This window comes from Phodopus roborovskii, unplaced genomic scaffold (assembly GCF_943737965.1).
Source record: "Phodopus roborovskii unplaced genomic scaffold, PHOROB, whole genome shotgun sequence".
In the NCBI taxonomy this organism is placed as follows: domain Eukaryota; kingdom Metazoa; phylum Chordata; class Mammalia; order Rodentia; family Cricetidae; genus Phodopus; species Phodopus roborovskii.
The window spans coordinates 5,733,031-5,751,554 of NW_026126434.1; the positions used below are offsets into that span (position 1 = coordinate 5,733,031).

Here is an 18,524-nt window from a genome sequence, read left to right on the forward strand (position 1 = left end):
ATATAGTCAATGTGGCCTTGAACTAACAGAGATCTGTCTACCTCATAAAGGTGTGTACCACCACCACCTAGCTCTTTGGCTGCTGGGATTAAAGACATGTATCATCACTTCCTGACCTCTATAGCTTGTGGCTGACTTTGCTTTCTGAATTCTCAGGCAAGCCTTAATAAACCATAAATAATATATCACCACATAAGTCAGTTATGTTGTCAGTGTCCCTCAATTAAGATATACCTAATGTTTCCTCATGGTTTGATTCAGGCTGGATACTTTGGCAAGAGCCATTAAAAGAAAAAGAGCACAGAAACCAACCTGAAGGAAATAAGAATCCACAGTTCTTATTGATGGTGAACAGACAAACATTTAATAGGAGGGGAGATGTATCTTCACACTAGATCCCCAATTAATAAAAATAAAAAGAATTATAGAAAAAGAAAGTAACCTTTTTAATGTGCATAGCTGTAACTGTTTCAGGCATGGATGGACCTTAGATGAAAAGATAAGGTGAAAGTTGATGAAATATAGGATACTTAAACAATCTTGAGCTATCTTTGTGTAAGATCATTAATTGCAATGGGAATTAATTAACAGAAGCTTCTCGATGAAGAAAAGTAGCCAGTCCTCCCCAAAGCCTACCCCCCCCAAAAAATAGTTTTCACATCACCAAAATAACCCTGAAGACCTCCTGATAAAATACCCCCTCCTAAAAGAGTACAATCTCATTTATTTGGCATTATTTTTGCAAGAATAAATAATGTGTTCAAGGTAATCTTTAAGAAGAATCAGTTCATTTTCTTCAACTTTCTTGGATAATCCCTGTGTGCTGGCATAGCTCTTTTTTAAAAATCTCATAATTATGGGTCTTCTATGTACTGATAATCTTTATTCATATCCTCCCTTATCTTCATAAAATATGCTATCCTCAGTAATACCACTGAGGGTAGCCAACTCAATCCACTAACTATATGATCCTTCTAGAACTGAGAGGAAAAAGGGATCTGTGTTGGTCTATGTCCAACCATGAAAACAGTATGGCTTCAAGTGGTGCTATTCTGCCTATGAACAGAGAAATAAATGAGATAACCTCAAAGATGCTCCACTGTAAAGAACTGGACTCATGAGCAGTTACATGAATCCTTCCCTAACTCTCCTTTTCCTACTATCGCCATAGCAACAAGGGATATCCTAAAGATCCATCTGTTATAGATTCTCCATGCAAGACAAGTTGTACAGCCTATTGAACTTCCCAGTTTGCATATACAGGTTAGGACCACCTCACTGTCTGCTCCTTCTCACCAACTCATGACATTATAACAATGCTATCCCCATGGAAGGACCCACAAGGTTGCTTTTGTTTCCAGCTGTCACCCAGGATTTTGTGCACATCTCATCTGTTAACCCTTGGAATAGATGTATTGAGTACTGGAAAGCCTACCATGCCTACCCAATTATGCCTATATTATTCCCAGCCTGGGCCTCAGAACCTACTGTGACCTCAGTGATGAAACTATTAGGAGTCCCCCAACTAGAGATATGTTCTAAGAAGCTCTAAGTAGTCAGAAGAAAAGGAAAAGAGACAGAATGTGCTCTCAGGAAAAGAAACTGGAAGATTTAAAAGGGCTCTGAAACAAATGCAGTGAAAGTCCCCACACTGGTCTCTGCTTTTAGTTTCCTAGGATAGACAAGGTGGTTTACATAACAGAAATGTATTTTCCAAGATGTCTGAAAGCTACCAATCCAAAATCAAGGTATGGAAAGGTCTGAGTTCCTGAGAGGGCTATGAGGGAAAATCTGCAGCAGGCCTCTCTTCTAGATACTGGTGCTTCGATGACACCCTGGCTTGTAGATTTGTCACATGATGACATTCTCTCTATGTATCCTTAGTGGTGCTAGGAATTATAACTTGGACATATAAAGGTAAGGATTCAGCCCATCAAAATGAGAATTCTAATAAAGAAGGTCACAGCTCACTGAAAAATAAATTCTCTCATTAAATAATATTTAGTTGGTTACCACTGAATGCCAGACATTACGCTTGAGTTGGAAGTTGCTACAGGATTGACTGAGAACCTGGAAAGACACAGCTTCTCCCAGTACAGACCAACCTTGAACATTGACTACTTGGGTGATATTGGAAAGTGCCTTCTCCATGGGCCATTTTGTTCCCTCTTTTAACCCACATCCTTAGTAATTGTCTCCTCTCTAAAAGTAGGACTGATTACGGCAGAGTAGTGTGTACAGAGCTAAAGGAAGACACCACCTCAGACAAGCAGGAGACAAAATTCTAATTTCAGGCTTGACAATAATGACATATTTCATTTAAGATGATTCTGTTCTTTAAACCATCCATTCTCATCCTCCAAACAAGATGGTTGTAATTATTGTAAGAGCTAAGTGAATGGTGGTGCTTAGGAAAATCAGTAATTTACCCAAAGTCACAATCTGGATAGCAACAATACAGGGACTGAAAACTAGGACTCTGTTGTTATTGCAGCAGAAGGTATCCTGTGCCCATCTGATGTCAGACTTGGAAGACTCCAACAGATATCAGACTTACTGAGTATTTCAGCACCCTTTGAAATAAGTTACCTGTACTTAATTGTCCTCCCTATAATCATGTTCAGCCTCATTTCTATAAGTATAGGAAACAGTTTGGAAATTAGGGGTATATGTGAGCTTAAGGGAACCATATTTTTCTTTCAGGCATAGTCTTGTATTTAATGCCTACTCCAAGTGTTATGTAACATGGAGTTGTTTTGGATCTTTGTCCACCAGTGCAATAGTGGCAGAAGTGACAGTCCCCTAGGTGGAGATCTGACTTCTGAGGCATCTCTAATAGGAAAACCCAAAGGATAGAACCCAGGTGGTGTGCACCTGCAGGCTAGGACAGAGATCAGGCTAAGCAAGGCACAGAAGTCTTGAGAAACAGAAGGAATCACAGAAGTGGCACCTCAGGTGGTGACTGGAAACCTACCACACTTGAAATCTGAAAGAATATGCCTATGTGTTTCTAAAACCACTTGCTGTGTGCTGCATTTCCCAGCAAGGGTATACTGACACCAGGGCAATTTCTTCATTGACCACTGTATAAATTCCACTTAGTAAAATTTTCAAACCTCAGTGACTTCTTCAGCTGCATTAGTCCATGCTTATGGAATAGAAATTCCATTTAACTTGTCTCAGGTAAATGTTACTAGGATAGAAAAATCAAGTATAAAACAGTACACATTGTCCTCCAAAATGTAGCATAAATCATTTTTTATATACTAGTTTGAGGTGATCTCTCCCTCCTGTTGCCTCTGCTTTCCATGTGGCAAATAACTTCAAGGAGATTGTTTTTACCCAGACTCTTTTAGATGCTAATGCATCTATGGAACTGCTCAAGAAGCTAGGAGAGTTGTAAGTATTTAACCAAACAGCTGCACCACATATTTTTAAGAAAGACCAAAATCCACCTGCTCAGGTCTGGAGTGACTCACTGGAAAGTTACCAATAAAGAAGTCAGCCAGCTTTCCTGAGAAACAAGCCAGCACTCTGATCTCCTGTTCATTTATTTGCAGGCCTCATTAATATAACATCACTGCAACAAACAGCTAACGGGGGATGGTGTCAGGATGAATAATGGAGTTACTCTGCTGAGATAACAATTAGGTTTTCAATGCACTATCAGCTAAGACAGCGCACTAGCAAGGAGTCACCCCAGGCAGGAGAGATGCCACAGATTCCTGCAGAGCTCCTCAGCCACTTCTAGTGATTGTGAAGAATGTGTACTCACAGGCATGCAAGCATCACACACACACACACACACACACACACACACACACACACACACACACACACACACCTGTGTGCAGGCAAACATGGAAAAGCATATAATCATTTGCTGTCAGGGACTTAGACATGTTTGGGAGACAGGTACCATGGAAATTTGCATGTGTACAGTTGTCATCAGCAAAAGTGCATTAAGCTACAGTAAGGGAACAAGGATTATGAAGAAGGAATAGTTGGCTACATACCAACACATATCCATCTGTCTGCTCCTAGAACCCAATGTGACATAAAGCATAAAATACACAGTTGGGAATACTTCTCCCTCCCACCCAGAAGTTCTGATGTCAGTCTTTCCTTTCTCCCATAACCCCAGAAAAAGAGACTGACACCATGAAAACTATAGCAAGGGTTGCGAGGTCACTGAGAGGCAGCATCCAATGCAACAAGACAGGAGGATGTGCACTTGAATCAAGCCCCTGCCAAGAGCATTGCCCATCTGCCTAGGAAGCTCATAAAAAGCAAAGTCATTTTTCCTTCAGCCCTAAGCTTGCCTTGTCTCTCCATGAATTTGTTAGTTCTCAGATGGTGATAAGAAAAAGAATAGCTACATTCACTGAATGCAATAATGATTGGTAGTTCTTATTGAGCCCATTTTAAAGTTGAAGGTCGTGAGCAGTGACAACTTTCCTGACAATTTACCAGTAGTTTGCTTAAACCTCATATGTTTGACTCTAGAGCCTTTGTCTCCTCTTTTGGACAACCAACCAGCTCCCCAGTCATGACACATCTTATTGGTTATGAATTTGTTTTTCTGGCTAGTCTTTTAACTTAAAGTAGCCTGTTTCTCTTTTGCCTTGGAGCTTTTTACTTTTCATTCTTTCTGTATATCTTACTTTCACTGCTTCTGGTGTCTGCTGACTGGCAGCTGCCAGGCTTTTGACCCTGGGTGTTTCCCTCATTCTCTCCTCCTACTTACTCTCTCATTCTTTCCCCAAGCCTACATTTCTCCTCTTATTTATTCTCTCTGCCTGCTAGCCCCGCCTATTCATTGCCTAGGTATTGGCTTTTCATCTCTTTATTAGACTAATCAGATGCCTTGGGCCAACAAGGTGAAACAGATGCAACACATCTTCACATAATTAAACATTCAACCCACATCTTTACATAGTTAAGTAATATTCCACAACACCCCGCCCCATATTTGACCTGGGCATCACCCTTGCTTTCTCTCTTAAGCTCATTTAGACAAATATTCTCTGTCTAGAGACAAAAGAGAGGAAGAAGCTGAAACAAAGCCCTTCCAGCCTCTGGTAAGATGGGAGGAAAGCCAGAAGTCCTACCCTCAGCATCATCTTGAGAGGCCAGGCATACATAAGTAGAGAGGATAGGGCAAGCCAAATTAGGAGCATGGGCAGGGAGAAGGAAGATGGATGGTGGGAAACACAAAGTGGGAGAGAGCAAAACGAAAGACAATAAACACTAAAGCCAACAACAAGGTTCTGGCAATACAGGGAGATACAGCCTCAGTTAAAAGAGGCTGATGCTAAGCAAAAGGACCTGAGCAGCAACTAAGACAGGTGCTCCTAGCTGATGACTTGGTCTCTTCAGGGTTGGGGACAATTACCTCAGACTGTGTTATACAGAAATGAAATACATGTTAGATAGATCCATTGCATTCTGTCATTCCATATGCAACCTTGAGCTGGTTACTTAACCTCACTGGAACATTATTCCACGCCTGTGAAATGGGAAAAATAACAGCACTGCTCTGGTAACTTGTTTGAGCCCTAAATAGGATACAATATATAAAGCCCTAGAATGAGATTTATATCTCATTCTGAACACTTCCTAAGTAAAGAAACAGCAAGCATCATTATCAGAGACATCTCCCATACTCTGGAGATGATGGACTGTTTTTCTTATTTCTCTTTGTCCCTATAAGCCAGAAGACAGTACTAAAGAAGACAGTGTTTCTAGGGTGCAAGTCAAGCTTTGGGAATCTCTCATTAAACTCCTCTGACTCTGAGGGAGGTCCAAACTTTGCTGCTCCAAGGCTCTACCCAGGCCCTGCCTGAGTCTATGGTTGCATACAGCCAGCCTAATCACTTTCCTTTGGCTGCCAAGCCCCAGACCTCCAACACCTCCCATTCTGCTTCCTCATGCAGCCCTTTAGATCATCCCAGCTGTAATTAATCAGCTGCATCTGTTCTTGCCCTTGAGCAGATTTGTGGCACAGTTCCCTCGAAATGTTCAATTAGTGGCTACAAGAATGAGGGCAGTTGTAACATCACTGTGCTGCTTTCCAGGTCATGGCACCCACAAAGGGAAACAAACATGACAGAGTCCAGAAAGAGTAGAAATTGAGCCGAAGTGCTTCTGTAATGCTCACCAGGGCTCCATTTGATTGTATAGCTGTTGAGGGAGGTCTGAACATGTAGAGAAGTAGATCACTAAACCAAATGTTCCAAAAGCTTTGGAGGATCCAGAAAAAAATTCAGAAGTTCCCCCATTAGTCATCTACTGTGAGCCCATGAGCTGTGCCCAAGGCATACTCGTGTTCTTCTATGCCCTGCTGTCTCCATTATCCTGGCTTAACATGTATCAATAAATGCATGGCAAGGGCTTGGATAAGCCAATTCATGTTTGAGAGAGTATAGATAGGGTTTATTGCTACTAGACTCAGCCCTAAAGTGTTTCTCTTAGATCCTGCAAAGCACAGACTACCTTCCCCCTCCACAACTAGATACCAGTCATCTCAAGATAAGGTGACAAGATAACTTAAAGCTCCACAACACTTGCCTGTGATAGTAGTGCTTGGGAGGCTGAGGTGGGAGTATCTCCAACAAGTTCAAGGCCAGCCTAAGTTACATCAATGAGAGCCTGACCAAACACACACACACACACACACACACACACACACACACACACACACACTCAAATACAGAGTTCTTTAAGAAGGAGAGAACCCTATAAAAAAATTTCTAAATGGGGAAAGAAACTCAAGTAGAAAAACAATACAAGGCATAGGAAAGATACCCAAGGTTTACCTTCTGCTGGATACTGCCCACAGTGAGTCACATTAATGGTGTGTATGACAAGCAGAGAAATGATGTAATCTCGGGCCCTCCTGACTACACATTGATTACTTAGGCACTTGTTCAAACCCCAGCTCCCAGCCTTATATGGATCATTCTTTCCCAGAGGATGACAGAAATACCAGGATCCAGAGGAAAGAATACACCCCCCTGAGCAAAAGGTCCCCAAACTGTCTTCAGAGGAGGTACAAACATTACAGAGGCAAAGGCCAGGGCTTTGATTTCTGTCTTCGGTCTCTGAAAAATGTTTGATGAGGAGGCATCTGCTTAGTTCTCCATTCAATGAAGAACAAATTTAGAACTTGGATTAAATTAAGAGGATTATAGGAAGGGGTTCTGAGTGGCTACAGTAGGAATAACAGTAGAGCACTCCCAAGCAACACATACACACCCCCTTCTTCCAAGCATAGTTAAAGAACACAATTTGTTCTAGAATTTGATACAGTATTGAGGATATTTGTTGACTGTCTGAGCTAGGCAGTATGCTAAATATTAGGTTGCTAAGAAAAGCACAGTCATCTCTGTCTCAAGATAGTGAATGTGTCATTGGTGAAATGGGCAATGAAAATCCTGTTTGGCCATGGTCTTTGAAGTGGTCCTCAAAGCCCTGTCCTCAGCACAACCACTTCCTGGCCAAGGCTGACCTGCAAGAAACTTCTTGGATATTCTCCCACAAGTTCTCCTTCCACATCAACAGAAAATTCTTACCATCTCTTAGCTTTCCAACAGTCCCTATGTACCATGTTCTTCTCATCTGCAAGTCCTGTGTGTAGGGAAGTACACTGCAGGAAATTACACACTGTTATGACTTACTCTCTGAACTAACAAGCTGGAACTTTCCAAATATTAGCTAACTTAATCCTAGCATCCTCCCTTTGAGGCCATCAGGATTATCAGCTTTCAGATGTGGATGTTCAAGGTCACATAGCTCAGGAGTGTGAGAGCTGCTTCCCAAAACTCAGGTCTGTCAGACACTGGAGGCTACCTGATCTCTTCTTGTTGCAGATACTGCCTGGGTACCAGAAGGCCTCACTTCCTTGCCCCAGAGCAGTCAAAAGTACACAGAACATCTGAAACAGGAAGCCAAGATAGGCAAATATGCCCAACATCACATCCATGTCTGAGTTTATGCTGTGTCAATGGAGGCTTTTGTTATTACTCTACTGACCTCTTACCACTCTCTTACCTTCCCCTGAATCCACACTACTCCTTTTAGATCAGGAAGTGCTTCCCTGGGCTTTTGCAGGCAATAAGTTGACTCTTAGGCAGTTTGACTCTACAGACCCATGCATAAACCTGGCTACCAGGAACATCTAGGCTTTATGAAGTGATGTCCTGGACATCCTGAAATTTCATGCTACTTCTAAGAAAAACTTTGAGGACAGAGTATCACTGGGGAGGAGCCTGGGAACTCACCAGCTGCCTAGTTCAAAATGTTGTCCTGGAGGGGTATTATTCTTTCTTTCTCTAAACACCAAATACTTCCAACCAAGCTTTCTTCCTGCACCCTGCACAGTTGGTTCTGGGGAGGAATGAGGACATGCATACCAGATTCCTGTGACTCAGGCCACCATATAGATACCTCAGACATCTGGAAAGATTCTGGTAGACAGGCTTCTATAGCATGCTTTCATGGTTTTCTTTGTTTTAAGCACAGACTGCCAACCTGACCCTCTCTAGCCTTTGAACTTAGGCAATGAATGCTAAATGCATTGAAAGGTATAGACAGTTTTTAAGTTGAGTTTGTCTGTGTGTCTGTGTGTCTACCCGCGGGTGTGTGGGTGCACATGTGCATGCATGAGTGTGTGTGTGCAGGAACCTGCAGAGGCCATAAGAGGATGTCAGGTTCCCTGGAGCTAGAGTTAAGTTACAGGAGGTTGTATGTCACTCACTGTGGATAATGGGAATCCAACTATGTACTTCTGCATGAACAACAAGTGCTGTGATCAGCTGGCCCATCTGTCTAGCCCTGACAAGAGATTTTTTTTAAGTATATCTAGTACAGGAACCACTAATGTCTGGTAGAACACAGAGGGCATATTACAGAACAGAAGATAAAGCTAAAGGAATAAGGGAGACCAGAATCTAGTGGAACTTTGTTTCGGTGATGATCTCAATCACTGAGCCAAGTGACTAGAACCCTCAGCAGCTGTGAGCCTTACATGGAGAAATATGGAGACCTTTTGGTTCAGAGTGAGTGAGATGATGAAGCCTGCTTAGCATCTATTTGCACATGGGAGTGAGAGCTAAAAGGATCTTGGCTTTATTAATTATATGTAACAGGTGAGAGAAAAGTAATTATTGAAGACACTTGCAAAATTTCTGGCCAGGAGCATAATTATCCCATTTACCTTGAAAGAAATTCTGGAAGGATAATTGGGCCTTGGTAGAAGGAAGAAAAAGTAAAGAGTTCATTTTTAGATATTGTGAGACTTGGGGCATCTGGTAGACATGAGCAGGTGGAAATAGAGATGTCCTATAGCAATTGGATATATGACTATGACACTCAGGAGAAAAGTGTGAACTGACAACGAAGATTTGGAAGTCATCAGTATGGGGGCCTTAGGAACCCTCCTGCAAATCAGATAATCACAGCTCATCTATATTTTGGAAATCCAGACTTTTCCAGATAAGTTTTGTTTCAATCAAAAACTGTAATTTATGTATTTCTTTAACCCCAAGGCTGGGTACTGCTTTACTGTTCTTTACTCTGAACCTCTTCCAAATGCTGACAATATAAGAGGTAGTCCTCTCCTGAGGACCCAGCTTCCCTAACACTTCCCAAACCTGAGGATCTGGCCTGATGATCTAGGAATGTTCCAGTTTGCACACCAGCTAGCTGAACTCACACATATCTTTGACATATACCTTCATGCCAGGATTATAACAGTTGCTCACAATTTACCCAAGTCTCCTCTAAGCTGATTAATATTTCTGAGCAGCTCTAAGCCAACAGACTAACCCCATAACCCAGCACCTGTAACTTCTGTCTAACTGACCCTCCATGTTGGAAGAAACTGCTGTCATGACTGAACAACAGGGGAGCTACACTGTGAAATCTTCCAGAGGCAGAGTGTGCATATGCTACCTGCAAGACAAGAATATTTTTAGGCTTTTCAGAAAGATTTCATTTCACAGCTTTTGGTGTTTTTTTTTTTTTTCCTGAAAGGTTGTAATTAGCTGCAGTAAGCAAAAGAATGTATTTTTAAAAAATGGGAGTAAAGGAACCAAGAAAAGGAACCAATGGGTTCTCTCCAACCCATTGAATAGGTGAATTTCTGCCATGCAGGTGCTGGAGTTGGGGTAGAGGTGGGTAGAACACCAGGAAACCCAGTCCAAATTCGTCAAGCAGAACCAGGAGCTAAAAGCATGTTCTCACCTATTGATGCTCTTCTGCAAAGGGAAAAACAGCTCCTTCCCCCACCTCTCATGACAAGGGTCTGTCTCCCAAGGCAGGATCCCTGGCCTCTGGAAAGCTGTGCCAGGGCCAAGCAGAGTAACCAGAACACACTCTTCTTGGACATTTTCATTTCCAAGGATGGAAGAGCCACAGAGGCTTCCTACTCCTGTGAGCTTTTTCTCTTTAATGCTGTCCTTCCTTCTTTCATCTCTGCCAACACATGGATATGCCTGAGTTTCCTTGGTGATTTCTCCCTAGATCTATTTCATATGTTTAGTTTTATTTTAAGGTGGATTATTTTATTTCAAGAAAAGGGAATCAGAGTCATGGACAAGGTGATCTGAGTGAAATTAGTCCCCAGAATAGTGTTCTCAGGCAGGAAGCAGCACCATTGAAGACCCATAGCAATGGAGGGGGAGTTAGCAGACTCAATCAATCCTAGCTTGTCAACTACAAAATTAAGACAAAGTCTGATCAGCATACCACCAGTAATGAGGTATAGAGAGCTATCCTCACCCACACTCCACATCTTCCTTGTTGGCTAAGTCATGGGAGTCCATGCAAGACTCGGCATCTCCATTGCCAAAGGAAGAGTGCCCTTTCCACCTAGACTCACCCATACTGACTGCTGCTCCAGTCCTAACAGGAGTCAGAGGTACTGGATGGTTTTATGTCAACTTAATATAAGCTAAAGTCACCTGAAAAGAGGCAGCCCAATTGAGAAAATACTCTCATAAAACCAGGTTGTAGGCAAGCCTATAAAGCATTTTCTTAGCTAGTGATTGATGGAGGAGGCCCAGCACATTATGACTAGTGGTTCTGGGTTCTATGAAAAAGCAAGCTAAGCAAACCATGAGGAACAAGCCAGTAAGCAGCACCCCTCTGTAGCATCTGCATCCACTTCTGTCTCCAGATTGCTGCCCTGTTTGAGTTCCTGCCCTCACTGCTTGATGATGTGGAATTGTGATCAAAATAAACCCTTTCCTCCCCAGCTTGATTTCGGTCATGGTGTTTCATCACAGCAATAAAAATCCCAAATAAGACAACCAACATGTACAGTCTTAAGGAGGACAAGAACACAAAGTCTCAGAGGTACCATCCTCGGACTGTAGTGGACTCTTGGTCTTAATCAAGTCTTGCCTTTTTTATAATGTAGTGGAAACAGCCACCTTTTATTACTGTGTACAAGTTGCCTGAGATTTAGGATCCATCTCTTAACAACTCTAGCTCTCATTTTTCTATTAAAATGCAATCTTAGAATAAAATACCCTGAGACACTTCCACCTCTACCCCTATGTTGGCAATTATGAATTCCTCTGTTCCTTGGAACTGAGTTCACTCGGGATCAAGATTAGCCAATTACTTCCCACTTCATGTAACTGCAGATTTCAAAGCATGAATGGTGGAATTTACAGGATTCCAGAGTAGTTTATACTTTGATATTGTGATTCTATCACTCCTTTCTTTTCGGATTAAAGCAAAAGGACATAAATCACCATTAAGGCAACTGAAATTAATGAATAAATAAGTGAATAAATAAATAAATAATGATCCTTGCTAATAGGAAGCCAGCAAAGGTTTGTAAAATCTAAAGTAACGTCTTGGCTCTAACATGTGTTGTGAGAAACAATAGTAAGCATGAATCTGTGATATTCTACTCAGCCGCATCCAACCATCACCTGCTCCAAGTGCCCACTGCTTTCCCTGCATCTGTTTGACCCCAAACTAGAATTATTTATGAGTCTTTGTTATCACTTCCTTCTTGACTATAAGTTCCTTGAGGGCAAATCTGCACTGTATTCACCATTGTATCCTACAGGGTCCAGCATAGAAGTAGCAGTAACAACACTGCTGTAATTGCAAAACCTCCTAGTGCACATAGAGATTCAAGGACTAACTCTGGGTTTTCCATGTTCACTAAAACTTAGTAAACCTGATAATTAATGTTCTCTTCACAGAAAAAGAGCTGGAGTCCACTTGATCACAGTCAGTCGGCTAGTGAATTAGAGATGCACATAAATCCGTGATGGTCTTATGAGAGTGAGAGTTCAGAACTCTTTCTCATAAGTTTTTGGTTTTTTGTTTTTTTTTAATGGATCGGTGAATAGGTGCATGGATGGGTGAATGATGCAAGGAAGTAGTGGAAGTAGTGTAAAATAGAAGATACCAATGTTCTGTAAAAGCTAAAAAGAATATAAGACACTCATATTCTAGGAGTCTTATTATAGTTCCTAAGCACCTTACTCTTGGGGAGGGAAAGGAATCTTGTTTTATTCTTGTGGATGACTCTGTCAGTGCTAATCCCACCTCCCTCCTACAGATTTTGACAGTATCAGGACCACCTGAAGGAGGGACTCGTGTGACCATCCATGGAGTGAACCTGGGCTTGGACTTCTCTGAGATCGCTCACCATGTGCAGGTGGCTGGAGTGCCCTGCACACCCCTTCCAGGGGAATACATCATCGCTGAGCAGTGAGTCCACCCCACTGGCCTTTGTCTGTGTGAGCTTCAGAGCAGAGAGTTTCTGTACTTCCTTCTGTGGGGCTTTCCCAAGCATCCTTCACATGATGTCCTTCTGTGGAAAATGCCCCAAAAGGTCTTTCCAGGGTCGTTCTGCCCTCAGAGGGCCTTGTTATAGTTCCTTCCCTATCCTAGTCCCCTTAAGCATCAGGGTGCCGGGTGCCCACAATGCCCCTCTTTTAGTCTTTGCCTGCATGCTGGCATGAATGTTGAAAGACACTCTGGGACCTATTGGCCCCTCCTACTGGCCCCCATTGTAATGCATACTATGGGGTAGACTGTGGGCAACAATTTGTTTCCAGCATGGGGCTCTGACAGCAGCTTAATCTAAACAGGGCTTCCACTGGAGCAGATTCATTTATTTCACTGAGGAAAATGTCAGCTGGAAATTAGAAAATAGGCATGTAGTGACGGGCAGACAGATGAACGCAGGAGTGACACATGTTCCTATGTAGGGTGTTCCCTAGAGAATGGAAACCACAGTCTGTGAGTTGGTGGGCAGGAAGTAGGTCACAAGCTTGGGAATGAAAGAGGAAGAGGAATGGGAAGGAAGTCACCAGATCATTCTTCTTGGTTTGTTATGTGCCATTGGGTCAAGATCTCCCTCATCCACTGGGTATGCAGCTCTGTGTGTGTTGGAAGCTGATGAGAGCTTGACTTCAACTCGGACATTCCTCTCTTACTCTGTTCCTTTGTAGCCACAGGCTTCCCTAAACAGCCAGTCCTCAATGGCAGCCATAAAAATGGCATCACTTTATTTTCCATCAGCAATTTTTAGTTTACAGAACACGTTCCCATTCACTATCTTTTTAAAAAAGTATTCTAACCCCTGGCAAGTAAATTATTGTAAAAGCTAGCAAGAGCAAAAGTTGGGAAAACATGAAATGATTTTTCTCCAGTCACTTGGGAATACAACCCTAAATCTCCTAACTCCTAGTTCAGGCCTGTTTCCCTGACACAGCAGCCATGGGCCACGATTCCTCCTGAGAAATAGAGGCCTGGCTGCTTCATGACTCATCCACAACCTATGGCCCTGAACCTCAAAGGGCCTTGCTTCTAGCATAGGTCAGAGAAGGAAGGGTCAGTGGCAGGAGGGGTAAATTCCCAGACCCTTGGGGCTGTGTCAGAGCCACTGGCCACAGGTAAGGAGGCAATAAATCTGGTCTGATCCCTCCATTCTCCAGGTTCTGTTCTTCTCTGACAACCCTACCTCATAGGAATGAGCTTTGAGGGAGTTGTGGCTAGGCCCACAGAAAGGGAATCAGGAATGGCATAAGTGTTTCTGTGGAACCACATCAGAAGGTAAACACTTTGGGATCCAGGACCACCTGCAGGAAGCCCCATGGTCACATGATCTAGAATTCAGTGTCCTGCCAAGCTACACCAGTCACTTGGATACACAGACCCCAATCCACCTAAATCTCTAGATCCTGCCATGGTCCCATGTGGGGTCCTTGTGGGAAGACTCAGACTTTAGGGTGAGGAGTGTGAACTGTGAGACAGCTAGACCCAAAAGTTTCCCAAGGCCTGAATTAAACTGTTTTAACACTTGAGACTTCAGAAAGACCTTCATCTAATGGACTGCAAGAAATTTTAGTTCTGTTTATGAAGTCAAGTATACTTCTTTACCCAGGGCTATGGGGAAGAAAATAGCCAGATGAACTGAAAGTGTGGTTGTGAAAAGACATTGGGAAGGCAGTCATTCCAGGCATGTTGGGGTCAATGGTGGCCCTTGGAAGCTGCCCCTTTCCTTCCTTCAGGCACAGGATAGGCATGAAGCAATAAACTACACCCAACCACCCCAAGCCTCACTGGTTTGAGCTGGGTTTCCAACTGTGCCAGGCTCATTACCACTCCTAAGGTGTCAGATATCCTTAACATTATTAAGCCTCCATCCTGGACAGTGAGCAGCAGGTGCAGTCATTATAGATGTCTGCAAGAGATGAATTTGGCTAACTGTGCTCAATATAGAATCCTGGGCACAAGCAGGATTAGAGAGTGTGGTAATAAGTCACCATATGCTTGTGTCCAGCATCTATCATTCCACAATTAGCTAGCTTAATATTGGTTTAAAGGCCCTGATTAGTTCTGTAGTCAACACCCCACATGTCTGTGGAGGGCAAGATGATTTAGCCATAGGACATTCTCTGGGCAGTGGGATGCAGGCCCAAATTTCAATTCTCCATCTCCAGAGGGGATGCTTGCTCTCATCTGACCTCTGTCTCATCTGCTCTAAATATGAACTCAAACACAGCTGGATGGGTGCTGGATCTCTGTGCTTCCCATTTGGGAAGTGAATCACCAATTATGCATGTCTATGGGAGATGGTGTGGTATAGGGATAATAAGAAAACTGAGCTGGTGCCAGGAGCCTGGGAAAGGGGGGCAAGCTATAGTTCAGCTCCTGATAAACCAAATAGCACTGGGCAAGTCACTTTGTTCCCTGATCCTCAAATAGTCCATCTGTAAACTAGGAATAGCTGATATGTAAAAATCTCCCCAAATGGTCCTCAGGAGTCTAGAGCAATCGAACCCATAAAATCTGCAACCTCCCCCAACAACTAGAAAGCTTACTGGTAACATTAATATGATCCCAGAAGTCCTCTGTGAATTGATAGACAAATCATCAAATGGAAACTGGACAGTTATTTTGCCGAATTCATTTTATAAGAGTAAAATTTTATCATTGCTAATCATTGCCTCTTAAAAATATATAAGGAGCCTGGGAGCCACCAGGAACAAAGAGTACATGTAAATTGTGTAGCCTCCCAGAAATTAAACTGAAAAATACAAATAAGGCTGGGGGAGAGAGTGATATATAGTGATATATAGCCTGTGGTGGTCCACAGCCAAGAAGAAGAGCCATCGACTAATTCCAAGAGCCTAAGGAAATGAATGGGGTTGTCTCCGAATTCTCCCAAAATCTTCTGTCACTACCATAATGTCTGTGCTGCTCTCCCTTAAAGTATCCAGAGTATTCTATTAAATCCAACATCTGAGACAAGTGTGATGACACATGCTTATAGTTCCAGAGGCTGACGCAGGAGTGCTGCTTAAACCTAGAAATCTAAGCCCAGCCTGGACAATGTAGTGAGACTTTATCATAGACAGACAGATAGATAGATAGATAGATAGATAGATAGATAGATAGATAGATAGATAGATAGATAGATAGATAATGTCCACAAAATGGAGTGATCAAAGTTACAAACTTGAGATTGAGATTACAATTGGGGCTCCTCCACTTGCTGGAATGTGACCCTAAAACAGCCATGTAGCATCTCTGAGTCTCGGTTGTCTATCAGTCTGAAACAACAAGACCCTTCCTAGAGCAGGGGATTAATGTGGCATGGCATCCCATCTTGTGGGCTGCCTGTGCTGTCGGCAGCTATAACTCTTGTCATTAAGTTATATATTCTAGTGTGGCACAGTCCTTATTCTTCTATATAGCCCTTTCACTTCTGCAGCATCCTTACTTCTTCTGTAGCTCATCTTTCCTAAGCTAGGACATGTGTTCTATGAACACTCAAGTCCTCTCCATCCTGCCCTATGGGATTCACAAATGAAAGAGGAAAAGAGGGAGACAGTTCCATTCCACCCACAATGCTGCTTGATTTCCTAAAAACTCCAGTCTAAATTCTCAGACATGGCCATACAGGCCCTTGTTCAAAGCCTGCTGCTGACCCCAGCCTTATCCCTATCACTCACCATGTAAGACAGCTCAGCTGCTAAAGGAGGACACCATGCCATTCAAGAATGGCATTCAGACACTTGGGTTGGCCCTCTCTTCTTCTATCTCTCTTCTCCCAGGTTTTGCATATATAAAGCTTAGCTTTTTCAATATGAACCCCAAGCAAGAAAATGTTCAAAACCTAGAAAGGCATACTCCTAAGCCCAACCTATTCCCAAGCCCTCCATGGACAGTTGAACAGGTCAGACTCAACCTTCTCCTTTCTGAAGCAGGCCCAAGAACAAGAGTTTAGTCTTGCCTGTAAACTTCATGTGTCCTCCAGTTGCCTTTTTTTTTTTTTTACAACTTCAAACCATAATAATTTCTTCCTTCCCTTCCTGTGATAGATCTTCCCCACAGAATGTACACTGGCCATGAATGAGAAAAGAACCAGCCCTTAATTAGAAGAAATGGAAAAGCTCATCTGCTTCCCAGTCCCACATTCACTCACTACCCTCAAGAATTAGCTGACTCTTCAAAGTTCTACAACTGTGAGCTGTAGAAAGTCAGGGACCCCAAAGCAGAAGCAAGGTCCAGCACCAAAAAACAGTATTTGAGTCATTACTCCAAGCAAGTAGCAGCAGGAAAATAACAAACACAGCACCTTAGATTAAGTTTCTCAGATGATTTCTAGTGAGGTTTAAGGGAAGAACAATATGCCAAACACTAATTGATTGTTACTGCCATGCTTATGTGGGTTCATAATGAATTTATTTATTCATAAAGTAAAGAGAGAGCATTCTTCCATGAAGTGCTTTCTTGTTGTATCTTATAAGCTACATGTAATAAGATAGTTATTTTATGTTAAGTAAATATTTACCAGGAGTCAAAGTACTTATTGAGAATTAACTGCTATGAAAGAGATGAAGCCCAGTGGCATGGTGTGTGTGTGTGTGTGTGTGTGTGTGTGTGTGTGTGTGTGTGTGTGTGTGTGTGATATGTGAGTGTGGGCATGTGGTGTGTGTGTGTGTGGTGTGTATGTGTGGTGTGTGTGTATCTTTTTTATGTGTTTTGTTACAATGAAATGAAATCTTTGTTTAGTTACTCTGTTACTTAGAGAAACTATTCAGATAAGCATTGCTCTGTTAACACACAGGTCTTCCCACTGTGCCAGAATAATATAGGAGATTAGTGGGGAGGGAGTTTGTTTTCCTGACTCCCCACTAAGCAAGCTTAGCATGGGCACTGCTCTTGCAATCTGAAATGGTGTCAGGAGACAGGACTTTCTTCCTCCTTTCCTGGCCCCCTATTTGCTGAGACTGGTAGGACCCTCTCCAACCAACCCCAGGCCCTGTATTCCAGGGCAAGGACCCCTCAAAGTCTAATTTCCTCAATCCTTCCTGTCCACTACAGCCCACCCTTTTTGTAAGGCATTACGACTTAAGGGACCAGTGTTTAAACATTCATCTGTATCTCAGGAGCCAGGGAAATCACGGGGCGGGGTGTATTGATCTGGCCTGCAGACAAAGACCAGTGTGAAATGTGACTTCTAACCGAGGCCATATCACCCACTGAGTATGCTTAGCTGTGATTAAGTGTCACTTGGCACCTAATGAACTCAGCCACCACCACATTTTCACCCACTTCCATGGGCCTGCACTTCTGCCATTGTGCTGGAAGATGCTATTTGGATGCTCACATTATCTCACCAGATTATCTAGCCCCTTTGAAAGCTCATTGTAGGAAAGAGACTACAGCTGAATCAGCCAATGTGACAAATAATCACTCACCTGTGCTCTTAGGGAGAGCTGCTATGTTGGCTTGCTGCTTAGCAGAAAACACTAACTAAGTACTGCCCTCAATCACTGTTGGACAGCTAATTATTCCACCAATCCCAGAAACAACCTATGGTGAAAAACTGCACTAGGTGCTCACAGGAATGGTAGCAGAGTTAGGCTACATTGTATATCAGAGTCACCCACAGCATTTTATATATAATAACTTCTAACCTCTCACTGTGCAAATAAGACAAAGCCCAGGTAGACAGCACTATACCCATGGTCAGATGG

The 18,524-nt window shown here is 42.7% G+C and overlaps 1 protein-coding gene across 1 annotated transcript in view; it reads left to right on the forward strand.

The window, feature by feature from the left end:
• The window catches only part of Plxna2 (plexin A2), a 168,232-nt gene that overhangs the window by 124,677 nt on the left and 25,031 nt on the right, over window positions 1-18,524 (forward strand). Inside the window, exon 12 of the mRNA XM_051186688.1 lies at window positions 12,587-12,738. Coding sequence (XP_051042645.1) covers window positions 12,587-12,738 — 152 coding nt within the window. The remainder of the gene's footprint in view (window positions 1-12,586; window positions 12,739-18,524) is intronic.